This window comes from Cladophialophora bantiana (assembly GCF_000835475.1).
Source record: "Cladophialophora bantiana CBS 173.52 unplaced genomic scaffold supercont1.4, whole genome shotgun sequence".
In the NCBI taxonomy this organism is placed as follows: domain Eukaryota; kingdom Fungi; phylum Ascomycota; class Eurotiomycetes; order Chaetothyriales; family Herpotrichiellaceae; genus Cladophialophora; species Cladophialophora bantiana.
In genome coordinates, this window is record NW_015971578.1 from 2,084,534 (window position 1) to 2,100,347 (window position 15,814).

General features: G+C 52.0%; 5 protein-coding genes across 5 annotated transcripts; 3 read left to right on the forward strand and 2 right to left on the reverse strand.

The window, feature by feature from the left end:
• Nucleotides 1-926: 926 nt before the first annotated feature.
• Nucleotides 927-3,020, reverse strand: Z519_03534 (uncharacterized protein; the record flags this gene model as incomplete). The annotated part of the gene is made up of 5 exons (XM_016761284.1): nt 927-1,289; nt 1,348-2,538; nt 2,590-2,741; nt 2,796-2,901; nt 2,958-3,020. 5 exons carry the CDS (start codon nt 3,018-3,020, stop codon nt 927-929), a joined length of 1,875 nt encoding a protein of 624 aa, XP_016623134.1.
• A 797-nt stretch (nt 3,021-3,817) lies between these two features.
• Nucleotides 3,818-5,635, forward strand: Z519_03535 (phenylalanine-tRNA ligase, beta subunit; the record flags this gene model as incomplete). Its single annotated transcript, XM_016761285.1, has 1 exon — nt 3,818-5,635. The coding sequence occupies one exon, from the start codon at nt 3,818-3,820 to the stop codon at nt 5,633-5,635; it is 1,818 nt and encodes a 605-aa protein (XP_016623135.1).
• Nucleotides 5,636-6,013: 378 nt separating this feature from the next.
• Z519_03536 (40S ribosomal protein) lies at nt 6,014-6,980 on the reverse strand (the record flags this gene model as incomplete). Its single annotated transcript, XM_016761286.1, has 3 exons — nt 6,014-6,340; nt 6,420-6,733; nt 6,827-6,980. The coding sequence occupies 3 exons, from the start codon at nt 6,978-6,980 to the stop codon at nt 6,014-6,016; spliced, it is 795 nt and encodes a 264-aa protein (XP_016623136.1).
• A 2,474-nt stretch (nt 6,981-9,454) lies between these two features.
• Nucleotides 9,455-11,706, forward strand: Z519_03537 (uncharacterized protein; the record flags this gene model as incomplete). The annotated part of the gene is made up of 8 exons (XM_016761287.1): nt 9,455-9,852; nt 9,901-9,958; nt 10,007-10,142; nt 10,191-10,631; nt 10,681-10,835; nt 10,886-11,151; nt 11,210-11,286; nt 11,336-11,706. 8 exons carry the CDS (start codon nt 9,455-9,457, stop codon nt 11,704-11,706), a joined length of 1,902 nt encoding a protein of 633 aa, XP_016623137.1.
• Nucleotides 11,707-13,689: 1,983 nt separating this feature from the next.
• Nucleotides 13,690-15,493, forward strand: Z519_03538 (uncharacterized protein; the record flags this gene model as incomplete). The annotated part of the gene is made up of 3 exons (XM_016761288.1): nt 13,690-13,857; nt 13,922-14,613; nt 14,665-15,493. 3 exons carry the CDS (start codon nt 13,690-13,692, stop codon nt 15,491-15,493), a joined length of 1,689 nt encoding a protein of 562 aa, XP_016623138.1.
• Nucleotides 15,494-15,814: the final 321 nt, after the last annotated feature.

Below are 15,814 nucleotides of genomic sequence, written 5' to 3' on the forward strand. Positions count from 1 at the left end.
ACCTACCTCCTTGGTTCAGAACCGAGGACGAGTGGAGAGGCACGGAGGAGATAGACAGCAAATCATCTGGCCTGAAAGATCTGGAGAAAGCGAACCGGAGGGAGTCAAGGGGACAGGAGACGAGACGAGACGAGACAAGAGACAGGCACGCACCAAGCAATTGGAATACCTTGATCCTAACGAGGATTTGTGCATCCTCCTTGATATACTACCATCAGTCTTCTCTGCCGAAGGCGCTGTAGCTGTCTGTGCAGTGCCACGACTACTAACAACGGTGGTAGCGGCTTGGGCAACGCACTGGTCCAGCCGGTCCAATTGTAATCCCGCTTGATGGCATCGATGACTGTAGAGACGAGGAAGAGGATAATGACGAGGAATGCGTTCTGCTCTTCAGTGGTCTTTGGAAATTCTATCTAATACTCTTCCGCTGCCCATGGTAGGAAGGGGGGACAAACAATCGGGATCGACGATTCCAGATATCTGATGTCTGATATCTGAAATGCGTTCACTTGTTCCCATGTCGTCCGCGTCCGTGTTTCCGTCTGTTGGTCTCTCCTCCCCTACCAATGTTTCATTTCACACGACTTCGCTAGTCTTCGTACAAATGCACCATATCACAGCCATGCCAATTCGTTTTGCCATCCTGCCCGGCAGGATCGATCTCTCTGGATGCCTCTACCTCCAGTTGGCCCGGCCGTGCCCTTCCTTTGCACCAGTCATTCATCTCGCCTTCCTCCAAAGCTGGGAAAAGTCCACTGCGAATGCCTCCTGCCCAGCTCATGCCCGATGTCGCCCTCTCGCTCCGTCTCGCGCTCAACATGCTCAACATGCTCGACCTGCCCGACCGGCTCACCTCCATCCTCATCGGCATTAATCTCCCGCTCCCTCACCTCTACCTTCCTCGCATCTTCCTGCCGGCGGCAGCACTACTGTCCGGTATCCATCCTCTCCCCTGACTGCTGCGCATATACATTGGCTGTCCCGCCCGCCGCTACAGTTGCGAAATATCTCACGTCCACATCTTCGTCGTGCTGTAGTTTCTCCAAATTCGACATGATCTGCCCAATCAGCTCTTGCCCTCTGGGACTTGGCTGCGCTGATGAATTCGACTGTTGTTCGAGTTGTTGTAATGTCCCTTCAGCGGGTAGGCGGCGGAGCGTGTCGATAAGAACGGCGTACGATTTGGCAACGTTGAAGCGAATGTTTGGTATTGGGTCGGAGACGAGACGGTCCATCATGGGGAGGACGCTGTCGGCTATGATGTCGAGGGTTATGACTGGTGAAAGGGTCTAGCATTCAGCCGTCAGCAAACTTGTCAAAAATAAAGAGGCACTTGGGAGGGCTTACCGTGATGGCAAAGCATGTCGTCATCCTGTAAAGATAATTCGGTTGTTGACTCATGGCTGTGACCTTGGGAATGATGGATCGATTTGCCCATTCCACGCCAAACACTTCTGTAAGCTTCTTCAGGTTCTGCGTTGCCGCGTCACGAATGGAAAACACCGTGTCGCCCAACCAGCCCATGCACAGTGAACTCAATTGATCGTCGAAGAACTTCATGCCCAGCTGCTTTGCCAGCAAGGGGATGTACTCAATGATGGCAAGGCGCACGCGCCATTGCTTGTCTTCTGCAAGCTGAACGATAGCTGGCAGAAGCGATTGAGAAAGCAAGTCAATACCGATAACGTTGTTGACGAGCTCAAGCTTGGAGATGATGTGCAGTCTCACGTCAGGAAACTCGTCCTTGAGCATTTGGAGAAACATGGGGAGGAGATGAGAGATGGTTTCTTCTTTGCCCAGAATTGGGGCCAGTCCGCTGAGTTGGGTTCCAAGGGCGGCTCGAACGTGCTGATTGGGGTCAGAGACAAGGTCCTCGATTGATGTCATGATTTCGTTGAGGAGGGTTTCTCGGTCAAGCAGACCACAGAAGCCCGGGATTTGGCTTGCGATGGCCGTTCTGACTTCGGCTTCACTATCCTTGAGCAGCTTGACAAATGCTGGGACGAGGTCTCGGGTGACGACCTCTTCATTGACAGCTTTCGCTATCTTTTCAAATTTCTCCGCCACCATGTATCGTACCCTCCAGCTCTTGTCCTCGAATAGGCTTCTCAACGCGGTCAGGAGAACGCCGTGGCTGGGTTGCTGCTCCTTGGGAATGACTTCTGCAATAGAAATGAGGACTTCAACCGTGAGCAATCGGACACTATCTTGATCATCACCGGCCAGATGTTGAAATAGCGGAATCATCTCATCGATCACAACTGAAACTGGGACTTCTTTGACGAACTTGGCCAGGTTGTTTGCGGCTTGTCGTCGTACCATGGGTGTCTCATCGTGAACGAGGTGGCCAAATTGAGTCCGAAGAACTTGCTGGGAGGATTGGGACGCTTTTCGATAGGGAGTTGTGTACAAGCCGGTTGCTGATATCTTGGAGGTGAACCAGTCGGCTTTCGACAGGCGGATCGTGAGGGGAATGAAGTACTCTTCAACTTGCCGCTCTGATAGCTCATTGCAGATCTTATTCAGAGATTCAACGGCCTATTGGCGTTAGACGACCTTTGCCCATGCCAGTTTGGGACTCTTACATACCTTGTCCCGTACCAAAGGCTCCTCAATCGCAGCCAGATTCTCCAGCGGCGCAAGGAGCACGTGACCATATTCGGGCCCTCCGACGTACTCGATGAAGTTTCCTAGTTCTTCAGCGAGTGCGGTGAGGACTTCGTCTTCATCTTCCACGGAGTCTGAACAAGAGTGTCAGTATTAATTCCCGCCTTTTCGCAGTACAAAGGCCGCACCGTCCAAAAAGGGTATCAGTTCGTCTCTTGTTCGCTCGGGGCCGAGAGCAAGTGCAATGGTAGAGAGTCTGTGGATAGCGTTTAGTCGGAGAAGGACATCGTCGTGCTATTTATGGGTCAGTCAGAGCTCAGGACATGGCGAGCGCCCTGGAGACGACATACCTTGAGTTCGTCGATCAGCACGGCGATGGGATAGAGCTCATCTCCATTATCTTGACCCTCCATTTCGGCTGTATCTTGGGTAGTCTACCGAGGATTCCAATATTGAGATCGCCCTAGGGCCAGGGGCTTTGGGCAGGAAAATCGAGCAGTCACTTCTGCTCAGCGATCGATGCAGGGCGGCGTCAACGAGTCGTTTTTGTAGCAGGAGGGCCAGGTCACATCCTAATACATAGCTGACTGAGTAAAGGCAGTCAGCTTCAGCCGGTTCGCAATACGTCAAAGGGTGTGTCTCGTGGACTGATATGGGCAGGCTGCGCGGTTGATGGGGATTTATGCGGCGTGGAGGCCAGAGGCTCAACTCACAACAAACCAAGAAACGGGGTCAATGCAGTTGTCGCTGAACCGGTGGGATTCTTCACCAGGCCTTCTTAGCTACTAAAGAGTCAGTGTGGAAGAAGAGAGAACCCGTTGAAGGCTAGGCAAAGTTATTGTTGCTTTTGAAAAGGTGGGATAATCAGGTTCCTCAGGTTCCTCTAACGAGCTCCGTCATTCAAAGTGAAGAGTCGGGGCGTGTGGCTGAAGGGGCCGATTTGATGCAGAAGTTGTGGCACAGTTGAGTTGCACGGCCAAATTCCCACTGGCATCACAATGGCCCCGCCAAGACCGCAGATGACTCTTCCCTTACAATCTTTTCTGGTGTGAATTTCGCTTCAACTCCGCTGGGCATAGAGTTCGTTTCCAGTTGTGGGCATCACCGTCCACAGAAAGTAATTCCACTCCCTATATCTCTGGGACTTAGTCCCGAGAGCCTTGGTTGACCAAATAGCGTGTAAAGATATCTCCCGCAGAGGCTTCTCACCATGCCCACCATCACTGTGGACAAGGCTGCCCTCTTCCAGGCTCTCGGGCGGGACTACACAACAGAAGAATTCGACGAACTCTGCTTCGATTTCGGAATTGAGCTCGATGAGGACACCTCGCTGACGGACCGACCGGTTGTCAACGGCAAACAGGAGCCCCCTCAGTTGAAAATCGAAATCCCTGCCAATCGATATGACATGTTGTGCTTCGAGGGTATTCAACTCATGCTGAACATCTTCAATCGCAGAGTGGCCGCTCCCAAATATGTCCTAAAGGCGCCACCCAAAGGGGAAATTCAGACCATCACAGTCTCAAAGGACTGCGAGAGGATACGGCCCTACGTCTCTGGGGCCATTTTGCGAAACATCAAGTTCGACCAGGCCAGATACGAGTCTTTCATTGATCTGCAAGACAAACTGCACCAGAACCTGGCTCGACAGCGGACTCTGGTCTCAATCGGAACCCATGACCTCGACTCGATCAAGGGCCCCTTCACCTACGAAGCGCTTCCTCCCAAGAACATCAAATTCGTGCCTTTGAACCAGGCCAAGGAGTTAGACGGCGAGGAACTCATGCAGTTCTACGAAAAGGACAAACATTTAGGCCGCTTCCTCCACATTATCAGGGACTCCCCCGTCTACCCGGTGATCTATGACTCCAACCGGAATGTCTGCTCCTTGCCTCCAATCATCAACGGTGATCTCAGTAAAATCACTCTCAACACCAAAAACGTCTTTATGGAAGTCACGGCCACGGATAAAACCAAGTTAGAAATCGTCGTTAACATGATGGTTACCATGTTCTCTCAATACACCTCAGATCAGTTCACGGTCGAACCCATCCAGATCATCTCTGAACACAACGGTCAATCGAGACAAGTCCCTGATCTTACACCTCGCTCCACAGTGGCTGAAGTTGACTATATCAATGCCTGCTGCGGTCTCTCGCTGTTACCGCAGGAAATTTGCGATCTCTTGACACGTATGTCCTACGCTGCGCGTCCCTCAAAGTCCGACGCGAATCTTATCGACGTGAATATTCCTCCTACACGTGCAGATATTCTCCATCAAGCAGATATCATGGAAGATGTCTGCATCGCCTATGGTTTCAACAAGTTGCCGCGCGCGTTTCCCAAAGTTGGTGCCACCATCGCCGCACCACTGGCAATTAACAAACTCTCCGACATTCTGCGTCTCGAAGCCGCCATGGCGGGCTGGGCGGAGGTCCTTCCGCTCATCCTCTGTTCGCATGACGAGAATTTCGCGTGGTTGAATCGCAAGGATGACGGCAACACTGCGGTGAGGTTGGCGAATCCAAAGACGGCGGAATATCAGGTCGTGCGCTCGACGTTGCTGCCAGGGTTGCTAAAGACTCTCCGTGAAAACAAGCATCACTCCATCCCAATCAAGATCTTCGAGGTCAGTGACGTCGCCTTCAAGGATGCTAGCTTGGAACGCAAGGCCCGGAATGAGCGACACTTCGCTGCTGCATGGTACGGCAAAACCTCAGGCTTCGAAGTTGTCCACGGCCTCCTCGACCGTCTGATGGCCATGCTGAAGACGGCTTTCATCACTCACGAGGAAGGGCTCGAGATACGCGGAGATGGAGCAGGGAACGGAAAGAAAATGGAATACTGGATCCAAGAATTCGACAACGCGACGTATTTCCCTGGTCACGGAGCGAGCATTCACGCAAGAATTGCCGGGAGAGATTTCGTTATTGGGAGCTTCGGGATATTGCATCCGACGGTGTTGGAGAAGTTCGAGTTGAGATATCCAGTCAGTGCGTTGGAGTTCAATGTCGAGGTGTTCTTGTAATTTGGAAGCAAGAATTCGGTGTCTGCCCGATGCTCTTTAGATAGAAGCCCATGACATGTTGCTCTGTTCTTTTTACATGCATTCAAGGACTATGCGTGCGAGACCATTCTCTAAGATAAGCCTCTTGGGTCATGTTTTCTCTTTGCACAATCGTTTTGCTTGCCGGAGATGTGCTATGCGGGATTTGGATCACCAGAATCACCAACCTGTTGCTCCAGAATTGTCCATACTCCAAACATCCACTCCAGCAGAATCGTAGACAGGCTGAGGCGGGCCTGGAGGGGAAGCCAGCGTCTCTTCACCGGCACCATCATAAACGGCCTGACCAGCTGTCCCTACAGTCGCAACTGTAGAGGAAGCACCAGCATCTCGGGATTCCTACTCCTGGGCGAATTGCTCCTCCGCAGCACCACCTTCCTGCTCCGCCTCCGCCGCTGCCCTGGCATCTTGCGCTGCCTGCTGAGCGGCCAATGCCTTTGCACCGTAGTCCTGGCTCATGGGCTGCATGACAGGCTGTTCTTCCTTAGGCTCGATAATGGTGACGCTATCGGGAAGCGATTTCTGCGGACCAGCTTTTCCTTCGGGGTCGGAGCCGCGCATGATCTTTACTTTGATGCCCAAAACTCCCTGGCGGAGGAGGACGTGTCGGGTTGCGGAGTCGATGAAATCGTTGACGGGTTGACCGGAGTGGATCATGAAGCCGTCCTATAGTTTTTCAACAATGATCAGTTAAGCCCCGGTGAACTTTTTGAGGCATGGTGTGATATGGGAGGGAATTTCATACCGTGAATTTCATACTCTTTGCCCGAGCGGCTCTCAATTTTCCACTAACCACGACCTCGCATCCCTTTGCTCCGCTCTCCATAATGAACCGCAAAACACCGTAGCAAGCACGTCTCACGGCCAGGCCGTTCAGCAACTTGTATCTGAGAGACTCGCATTGTGCGACGGCGGAGAGACCACGATTTTGCACCTTGGCAGCATAGAGGGAGACGCTGTTCTCGGGGAACTTGAAGCGTTTCTGGATCAGAGAGGTGAGTTCGCGAATGCGTCGGCCTTGTTCTCCCAGGACTTCTTGGGTGTGCGTAGCGCGGATGACTGAAGAGAAATCGCAAGTTAGTTTCCATGTGTAATTGGGATATTCGCTGTCTAATAAATTTCCCTGTGGAATCGACGTAGAGGGAGACGTACTGATATCGGTAACAGTTGGGGTGACTCGGACCTCGACACCAGAGTAACCTTCCTCAGCCAGCTCGCGCTGGAAGAATTCGTTCAATTCGGCGTAGAATACACCGTCAGCAACGAACTTGCGGCGCTTGCTGATAGCGCCTTGTTGGGTAGTCATGTTGGCGTTCTGATCTCAGCGAGAAAGAGTTGATGCTGTCAAGTTCGCAGTCACAAAGCCTCTGAAATTCAATGTGGGGGAGGATCTCAATTTCATGCCAAGACAGAATTTTGCAGCTGAGGAAGTGCGCTACGTGTTAAGGCTGTATACTCCGCACGAGTACTATGGAGCACAGAAACCAAATGTGAATGCACCCGACATCTCGATATCGCCTTTCCATCCAGTCAAGGATAATCTGACGAATTAACACTCTATCTCATTCTAAACAAGATATGATATTGATTCACTGCCACCAATACTTCAGCATTGCCACCAAAAAGTTCTTCAGCAGTTGCAGGGGAATTAAACTCTTTAGACATGAAACAGCACCAGCAAGAGCAATCCACTTCCGCACAGACATGTATACCAGCTACACGAGGTGGTGGAGTCGAATTACTGTGCTCACCTTGATTAAATAGCCCGGCTGACCTCCCACACACACAAACAAATGGCCGACAGTTCTCGATTGAGTACTTCATATTCTAATGATGCGTTGGGATTACTCTTCACGGACCCTTCTGTGCTCACCCCCGTGGCATAGGGCTGTATGCGTCTTCTATTTTTGCGATGATCAGGACAGCAGCTGATTCTCGTCATCCTGACATTGGGGCCCGAGCAGTGCAGCCGCCACCATTTCTTCCTGCTCGACAAGATATTATGGAAGTTCAACTCGCAGCATTGTCTTCTTTTTCCGAGCGTTGCCACGCCATGAGATCCTCTTCCAACTTACGTGCCTCGGCTTGCTTGCAACGTATTGGTGCGGAGGCCTAGAAGAGGTCCTATCCCACGCTCTATGTTGAATGACGAGCGGATGGAGAACGTCAGTGAACAGGAGCAGTACACGTGCATCACTAAAACTTTGCCGGTCCATTCGATTGCTATCTTGCTGCGCTATCATTATTGGTTTCAAAGACAGAATTTCAAAACAACATGGTTTGCTAGAAGACTAGATAACTGCCTGAAATCATACACGTTGAGCGCATAAAGCCGGATTTGTCCAGTTCTTTCATTGTGCTGCAGAGTTGGCAGCCCTTCGTGTCGATAGTCACTCCAAGTTGTTGGAATCCGCAGTCCAAGTAGTATCGGAGGTGATGATGATACCAACCTTGAAAGGGGTCGCCACCTTGTCCCATGGCACCTTCGACTCGTCGCATATTTGTCGGCCTTCAACTACCCAATATCATGTTCAACTCGCCTCATTTCTGTCATGGGCTTGTTGGAATACGGGCAAGCATTAGCCCCCTGGACGCCATCGTCCACTTCATGAAGCTTAATTCGGCATCAGTCGATGTCTCTCTCCTGCTCACGCTCAACGGAAAAAAAGCCAATTTACAACTTCCAAAGTCCGTCGGCGGTCTCACACCTTTGGAGGTTGCTCGTAACCCCGGTCGCCGCTCAGAGGGCAGTCAGGTGGACAGGTCTCTATGGAAGGACTGGGTGCATTGGGATCGCTCGATGTGGACCTTCTTTGCCCTCCCCACGGCGGCCTTTCTCCTTGGATGTTCTTGAGATGTAATCGTTGGACTGAAATGAGGTCGCTCATCTGGGGTGACCCATATTCTTCCCTTAGGTATGGTCTCATCACCGTGCAGGAAGCTGCAGTCTTCCCGCCGCCTTTCCCCTCTAGTTGGATTCACCCTTGTGCTGCTGAACCCACCTCTTTCTTTTTCGACTGCCTGGTTTCGCTGGCTTCTGGAAAGCTTCATGCTGGTCTGGTGATAGAAAAAAGGCGAATTGAGCGTTCCAAATCTCTGCGTTTCTGCAAAGCGGCCTCGGAAAGGACCATATCCTATGTTGTCCGATCAATGATGGCGGAGCGGAACGGAAGGTCTTGCAGGAAATGGCATTTGGACGGAGATTCAGGCAAACAAACATGGACTCGGCGTCATCTTGAGTGAGCAGAAGTGTGTTCCCGTTCTCGACGCACAGGGGAACTGAGAGGGCAAAGGCGCAGTGAAATCTTCAACGTTTCCAGGTTCTGCGTGATAGAGAAGGTGATGAAATGAAGCACAACTGGAAATCGTACTGATCTGAGCAAGAAGCCTATGATTGAGACCAGCTCTATTCTGCGGCTGCCTTCTCCTGCCCTCTCGTCTGGAATTTAGCTGCTGCTAACCCGTCATCGACGACATCATCGACGACATCATCGGCGACATCGTCGACCGCCACCAGCGACCGCCACAAGCGACGACTTCGTTTCCCGTTGCTCCATCGCCAGTTATCCACCTGGATTACAGAGCCCGAATGATTCTGCTAGGGTACGGTTGATTTCCAGTGTATTTTGCCAGATTGACTCTGGGCGGCAGCCCTTTAAATATCTCCGCGTCTTGCGTTCTCAATACTTTTCCCTTTCTCTTCCACCACCATCACCATCACCTCACCTTGTCCTTTCGTTCCTTCATCTCTTCGAGTCGTGTTTACGTCCTTCAGTTAACATGGCTTCCTCTTTTTACACTGCTGATGTGGCGTCAGTTCTTGCTGACATCACGCCCTCCAACGGTGTTGAGCCCACCGCTGGTCCTCCCAAGAACGAGGAGGCCATTAAACTGGCTCGCCAATCTGGCTGGGTCGAGCCGAAAGCGAACAACTACACCTCCCGTGCCCCAACCGCCCTGCTCAACGGCCATGACGGCGAGCCTGAAGCTGCAGCTGAAGACGAAGCTAGCGTTGAAGAAGCGGCCGTTAGTAGATATGCCACCAGTAGTTGGTCTCACGACGCAGCCAAGTACGAATGGAAGGAAGAGTACGGTGATGTCGGGCCACGCGACGAGAAGCTTGAGAAAGATCTCTTCCGTGGCGAACATATCAATCGTGCTGGCATCAAGTTCGAGAAGTAAACAAAGCTCCGGTATCACGATTAAATCCTGCTGATTGTTTCCAGTCTTACCACTGTCGAGGTCACGGTCGAATCCGAGACTCGCGTCAACCCCGTGTCTAGCGTAAGTGCCCTCTATCCACCATAAGTTCCTCAGCCTCACCTTGTCTAGTTTAAGGATGCTGGCTTGCACCCAGTCATTCTCGAAAACATCGAGCTCTGTGGTTACCGTGCCACGACCCCCATCCAGGCCTATACCATTCCAGCGGTGTTGACTGGTCATGATATGATTGGCATTGCTCAGACCGGTAAGACTGTCCTAAGAATGCTTCGTCTCCTGATTAACAGCGTGATAGGGTCCGGTAAAACTGCAGCTTTTCTGATCCCAACCATCTCCAAGTTGATGGGTAAGGTCAAGAAGCTTGCTGCGCCTCGACCCAACATTGGTCAAGGTTTCGATCCCTTCCGCGATCGAGTCCGCGCTGAGCCGTTGATCCTTATCGTCGCCCCGACTCGCGAACTCTGCTGTCAAATCTTTGATGAAGCTCGTCGCCTCTGCTATCGCTCTATGCTTCGTCCGTGCGTCGCATATGGTGGTGCTCCTATTCGAGACCAAGCCGCTCAGCTTCAGCGTGGCTGTGACCTGCTTGTCGCCTCCCCAGGACGTCTCCTCGACTTCATGAGTCGTCCTGAGCTTCTGTCTCTTGCCCGTGTCCGATACACAATCATTGACGAGGCTGATGAAATGCTTCACGATGATTGGGGGGGAGAGATGTCGAAGATCATGGGTGGTGGCGGTGAGTTCCTTCCTGCTATTCATGTGCTGCTACGTGTGCTGACCTCAAGTAGATGCCAATACTGATGGTGATCATCGTTATCTCCTCTTCAGCGCGACTTTTCCCAAGCGTGTTCGTAAGCTAGCCGCCAAATATCTTGCATCCGACTACGTCCACGTCAGTGTTGGCCGCACTGGCAGCGTCCATGTTAACGTCAAGCAACACGTATGTTTCAATCTCACAACCCGAATTGGCTCTCAGCTAATCTCGTTTAGATCATGTGGTGTGATGGTGACAAAAAGATGAAGGCTCTGTACGACTTGTTGATCTCGATGCCGCCCTCGCGTACCTTGATCTTCGTCAAATTCAAGAAGACTGCCGACTTCGTTGACGATTACCTCTTCAACCTGGGTCTTCCCTCTACGTCCATCCACTCTGATCGAACCCAGAGTGAGCGTGAGGATGCGTTGCGTTCGTTTAAAGGTGGCCAGACTCCGATTCTCGTTGCGACTGGTGTTACTGCCCGTGGCCTCGATGTCCGGTAAGCTTGAGCTATTGCCAAAAAAAAAAAAGCGTAATACCTCATTGACACTGTTTAGCAATGTTATGCACGTCATCAACTTCGATCTTCCTTCTGCCGATCACGATGGGAAGAACGAGTATGTCCATCGCATTGGTACGTCAGATTGAACAACGTCTCTTTCTTTATAGCTAAGTATAAGTAGGTCGCACTGCTCGCATCGGTAACGAAGGCCTTGCCACTTCCTTCTACAATGAAAAGGACGAGGCATTGGGTCCATTCCTCACCAAGATCTTACTCGAAACCAACCAGGATGTGCCCGAATTCCTCGCACATTTCAAGCCCGAAGGTGGCGATCTGAATTTTGACGAAGAGGAGGGGCCCGAGTTCGAGGGTGATGCTGCTGGTGATAAATGTGGTAATGGAGGCAACACTGCTTGTGCCGGAGATGTATGGGGCGCAGGTGGTGACACCAATGCTGCCAGCAGTGCTTGGGGCGCGTCTGGCGGGGCTGCTGCACCAACCAACGATAATTGGGGTTCCAACAACGCCGAGGTTGGTGGTGGCGGATGGTAAGCTGGATTCGTGGTGAACAACATGACCATCGACTGACAGGATCGACTACGCTCGCCTTTGTCATGGCTGGAATCCAGTGACTCGAGAGACAAGAACAATGGTCACATGGGGTTTCTGAAAAACCGTGTCAGAGGACAGGGGATGAGGGAATGGTTCAGCGTGGTCGGCTCAGTCTGTCCACTTGATGCTTTCCCGGACGAGATGGCAGCAAGTCTGGTTGTGGCAGGCTCCGCCTTGGCTCTTTCAGAAACTAAATGTCCCAGAAATGAATGCCAGACAGAAACAGATAGCTGAATGAATCCCAATGATTTCGACACAACGGTTCTTGGTCGAACCGCCCGAGTGACCATGGGGCGCCAAACTCTGCATGGCGGCCACGCGAGAGGTAGCCGTCTTAAAAAATGCCGTATCTTGCAACTAACACAAACAGGGCACTTTGAGGCGATGGGTATCTCGTATTGGTGTCAGCCGGCTTCGAACGGGCCGGCAAGGCTTGCATATTATCACAGGGACCTTTGTTACGAATGTCGCAAGAGGAGAGAAGCAGCCCGCAAATGATAGCTCTTTATGGTTAAAACGAGGAGTTACTCTAGCCACCAGGCAGGGAAATGCCACCCATCTCTTCCACATTACTACTCAGTACCTTCTTGGTATGTGCTTGGTAGGTAGGCTTATCAGAATCCAGAATTCAACGGCAGCCCACTGCTTATCAGCAGGTAGCAAGCGAGTAGCCACAGCACCGGAGCTGTTATCAGAAATTGATTAATCCATGACGGTGTTGTGCAGATGGGGGCTACAGGGATTGACAGCAGCATGATCCATTCTGTTTGAGGCATTGACATCCATTTTCTTTTCCCTTTTTTTCCCTCCGTGCTCTTATTTTTTCCTTTTCTTTCTTTTCGATGTCCAAGACTCCAAGCAATCTTTGCCTGCGGGGGCAAACGTCAGGGGTGGAGACTTTTGAGGGGTCGAAGTTTGTTTACGGGTGGGCTTTCGGCCGGGCTACCAGTGGGCTCTAGGCCGGCTCTGGGTGGCTCTGGCGGCTTTGGGGCGCCTCTGTCGAATCATCCGATAGTCTCGTGCCTGGAAGATGTCTCCATGCTTTCTCCAGGTCAGGCTAATCGAAGGATTTTAGGTGGCACCAAGTGGCATCTTTGGTTCAAGCCTCAGCCGAAGTAGCCCGCCTGATGGGTCTTGTCAGTCCATTGCCACGCCCAGCAATACCAAGTACATGCAGAGGGCGGTTCCTCCCTTGCTCCCTACTCAATCGTTGTCGAGTCGCCATGCAGCAAGCCTGCAGGCCCTATTTACGTAGAGTGACACTCTGCTCGATCCATCTGCCTCGACTACGGCCACTCACCATCCTACGCCATCGTATTTGGCAAACTTCGTTCTGTCGAATCTGCCCAATCCACTGTGGCCCCCGAGCTGTCTATCGAAGATTCTTTCTCCTCCATTAAGCGGACCCAGTTGGCATCATGGCTACATCACATCTCCACCTCCACCGCCATCGCCGAGAGAGTCCCTGCACCAATGCAACGATGAGTAGATCAAGCCTCACCAGCGTCCTCAGGATCGCAGACAGCTAGCCTCCTTTGCTCCTCCTTCTTGTTCCCCAGACCTGGCCAGAAACTCTCTGTTTCTTATTTTCTCCATCTTGACCTCAGGAACCTATCGACACGGTGTGCGCTGAGCCGTTTTGCGATCCCAACCAGCTCGCACTGGACCTATAGCTCGGGTTGTCACTCCATTCCAGCCGCATTACCAACAGCCGGCACATGCAATCGATTTCCGACGTGGAGGAAGAGTGACCTTCTACTGCTCCTGCGTCAAACGCGTTGTTCGCTACCGCAAGTGGCGCTGATCTGAAATCAGTCGCTGCAAACATACGCCAACCACCTGCTCTACAAAGACTCTGACCTCCACTGGCCTCCAGCGAAGGACTGCAAAATAGAAGGAAATTCTCGAGTATTACTCGCCAACATGGCCAACAAAGAAATTACCCTAGGCCCCATCGACGCGGGCGATTTGCGCAGGCATAGCATTGGCACAGTTGAGATTCAAGATGCTCAAGGCCGGCGCAGGACTGTCCAATTGGACGAGTTAAGTGCGGCCGACAGAGCCCTCGCCGAGCAGTTTGGATACAAGCCGGTATGTGGAATGCGGATTGCCGCTACTGAGTAACAAGAACAAGGCTGTCCTAACCGCGCAACAGGTTTTCAAGCGCGAGTTCGGCTACCTCTCCACTTTTTCCTTCGCCGTCAGCATTTCCGGGCTGTTTGCGACCACCGCGACCACCTTCATCTATCCGCTCGAGGCTGGAGGATCTGCCTCTGTCGTGTGGTGCTGGCTAATCTCAGGTGCTGGATGTTTATGCATTGCCTTTTCCGTTGCCGAGCTGGTCTCCGCCTACCCGACCTGTGGTGGCTTGTACTACACCGTTTCTCGACTGGCTCCGAAGCAATGGGTCCCCTCCATCAGTTGGATTGTTGGATGGATCAATCTCCTTGGACAGGTCGCCGGTATAGCCTCCTCGGAGTATGGCTCCGCTCAGCTTCTCCTGGCTGCAGTTTCCATCGGTCGCGACTTTCAATGGTTCCCCACTACCAACCAGACGGTTGGAGTCATGGCAGCCTTGACCGTGCTATGCGGCCTTGTCAACTCTCTTTCGACCTATTGGATGGAGAAAATGACAAAGACCTATGTCATTTACCATTTTGGAGTCCTGATTGCCTGCGCGATCGCCCTCCTCGCTGTGACAGACAACAAACATGATGCAAGTTACGTTTTCACTCATGTTGAGGGAAGCGCCGGGTGGACACCGATCGGATGGTCCTTCTTGTTTGGCTTTTTGTCAGTTTCGTGGACGATGACAGATTATGATGCTACAGCCCACATTACCGAGGAGTAAGTGTTGTATGCCTTGTGGCTCAGGCATCCATTGGCTAATCTGTGTAGAATCAACGAGCCCGAGATCAAAGCTCCGTGGGCCATCTCTCTTGCGATGATCTGCACCTATGTCCTCGGGTGGCTCTTCAACATTGTCCTCTGCTTCTGCATGGGAGATGCGGCCGAGATTCTCGCCTCTCCGATCTATCAACCAGTTGCCCAGATCTTCTACAATTCTTTGGGGAAGGGGGCCAGCATTTTCTTCACCGTTTCCGCCTTCCTCATCCTACAGTTTGTCTGCTGGACGGCCACGCAGGCGTTGGCCCGCACCGTGTTTGCTTTCTCCCGTGATCGACTAATTCCCTTCTCCAAGGTCTGGACCATCATCAACCGATGGACGGGGACACCACTTTACGCGGTATGGATCAGCATCTTCTGGTGCATCGCCATCAACCTGATTGCTCTGGGCTCGTACATCGCGATTGCGGGCGTATTTAATGTGTGCGCCATTGCTCTGGACTGGTCCTATGTCATTCCCATTGTCTGCAAGCTCGTCTTCGGCAAATTCGAACCCGGTCCATGGCATTTGGGTAAATTTTCCTTCGCCGTCAACCTGTGGGCTTGTGTGTGGACCTTCTTTGTCACCATCATCTTCCTCATGCCAACCATCAGACCGGTCACGGCTGATAATATGAACTACGCAATAGCCTTCTTGGCATTCATCCTGCTCTGTGCCATTGTCTACTGGTACCTCCGCGGCAAGACGTTCTATCACGGTCCAGTTATTGAGGCGGAGATCCACGACGCGGAAGTGGACAGCTCCAGCTCTGCAGTCGAGCAGGACGAGAAGAAGGGCGACCTGCGGGATCGAACTGTGAATTCTGATGTTGTTGCCTAATGCTAGGGTTTGTGCCAGGCCGAGGAAAAGTGGTAACTTTGAAGCTGTCTCTCGTTTGTGTGGAAAATCAGTCTAGGATATTATGGGGAGGCTGACTAGGATGAAGCTGGTGGGCATCGTTGTTTGGTTCCCATCTATACCAGCTGTCCCGGCAGCATATATTTCTGTTTAATAACGCAAACCCTACATACTGCACCCATACCCTGAAAACACTGCGTGGACGCATTGGTTCCAATTTCCATTTGGTCCACACAGCCAGTCAGTCGAGTTCTAAAGCCACGGTGCCAGTTGATGTTCTCTCTCAAGCGATCCATAGGACAG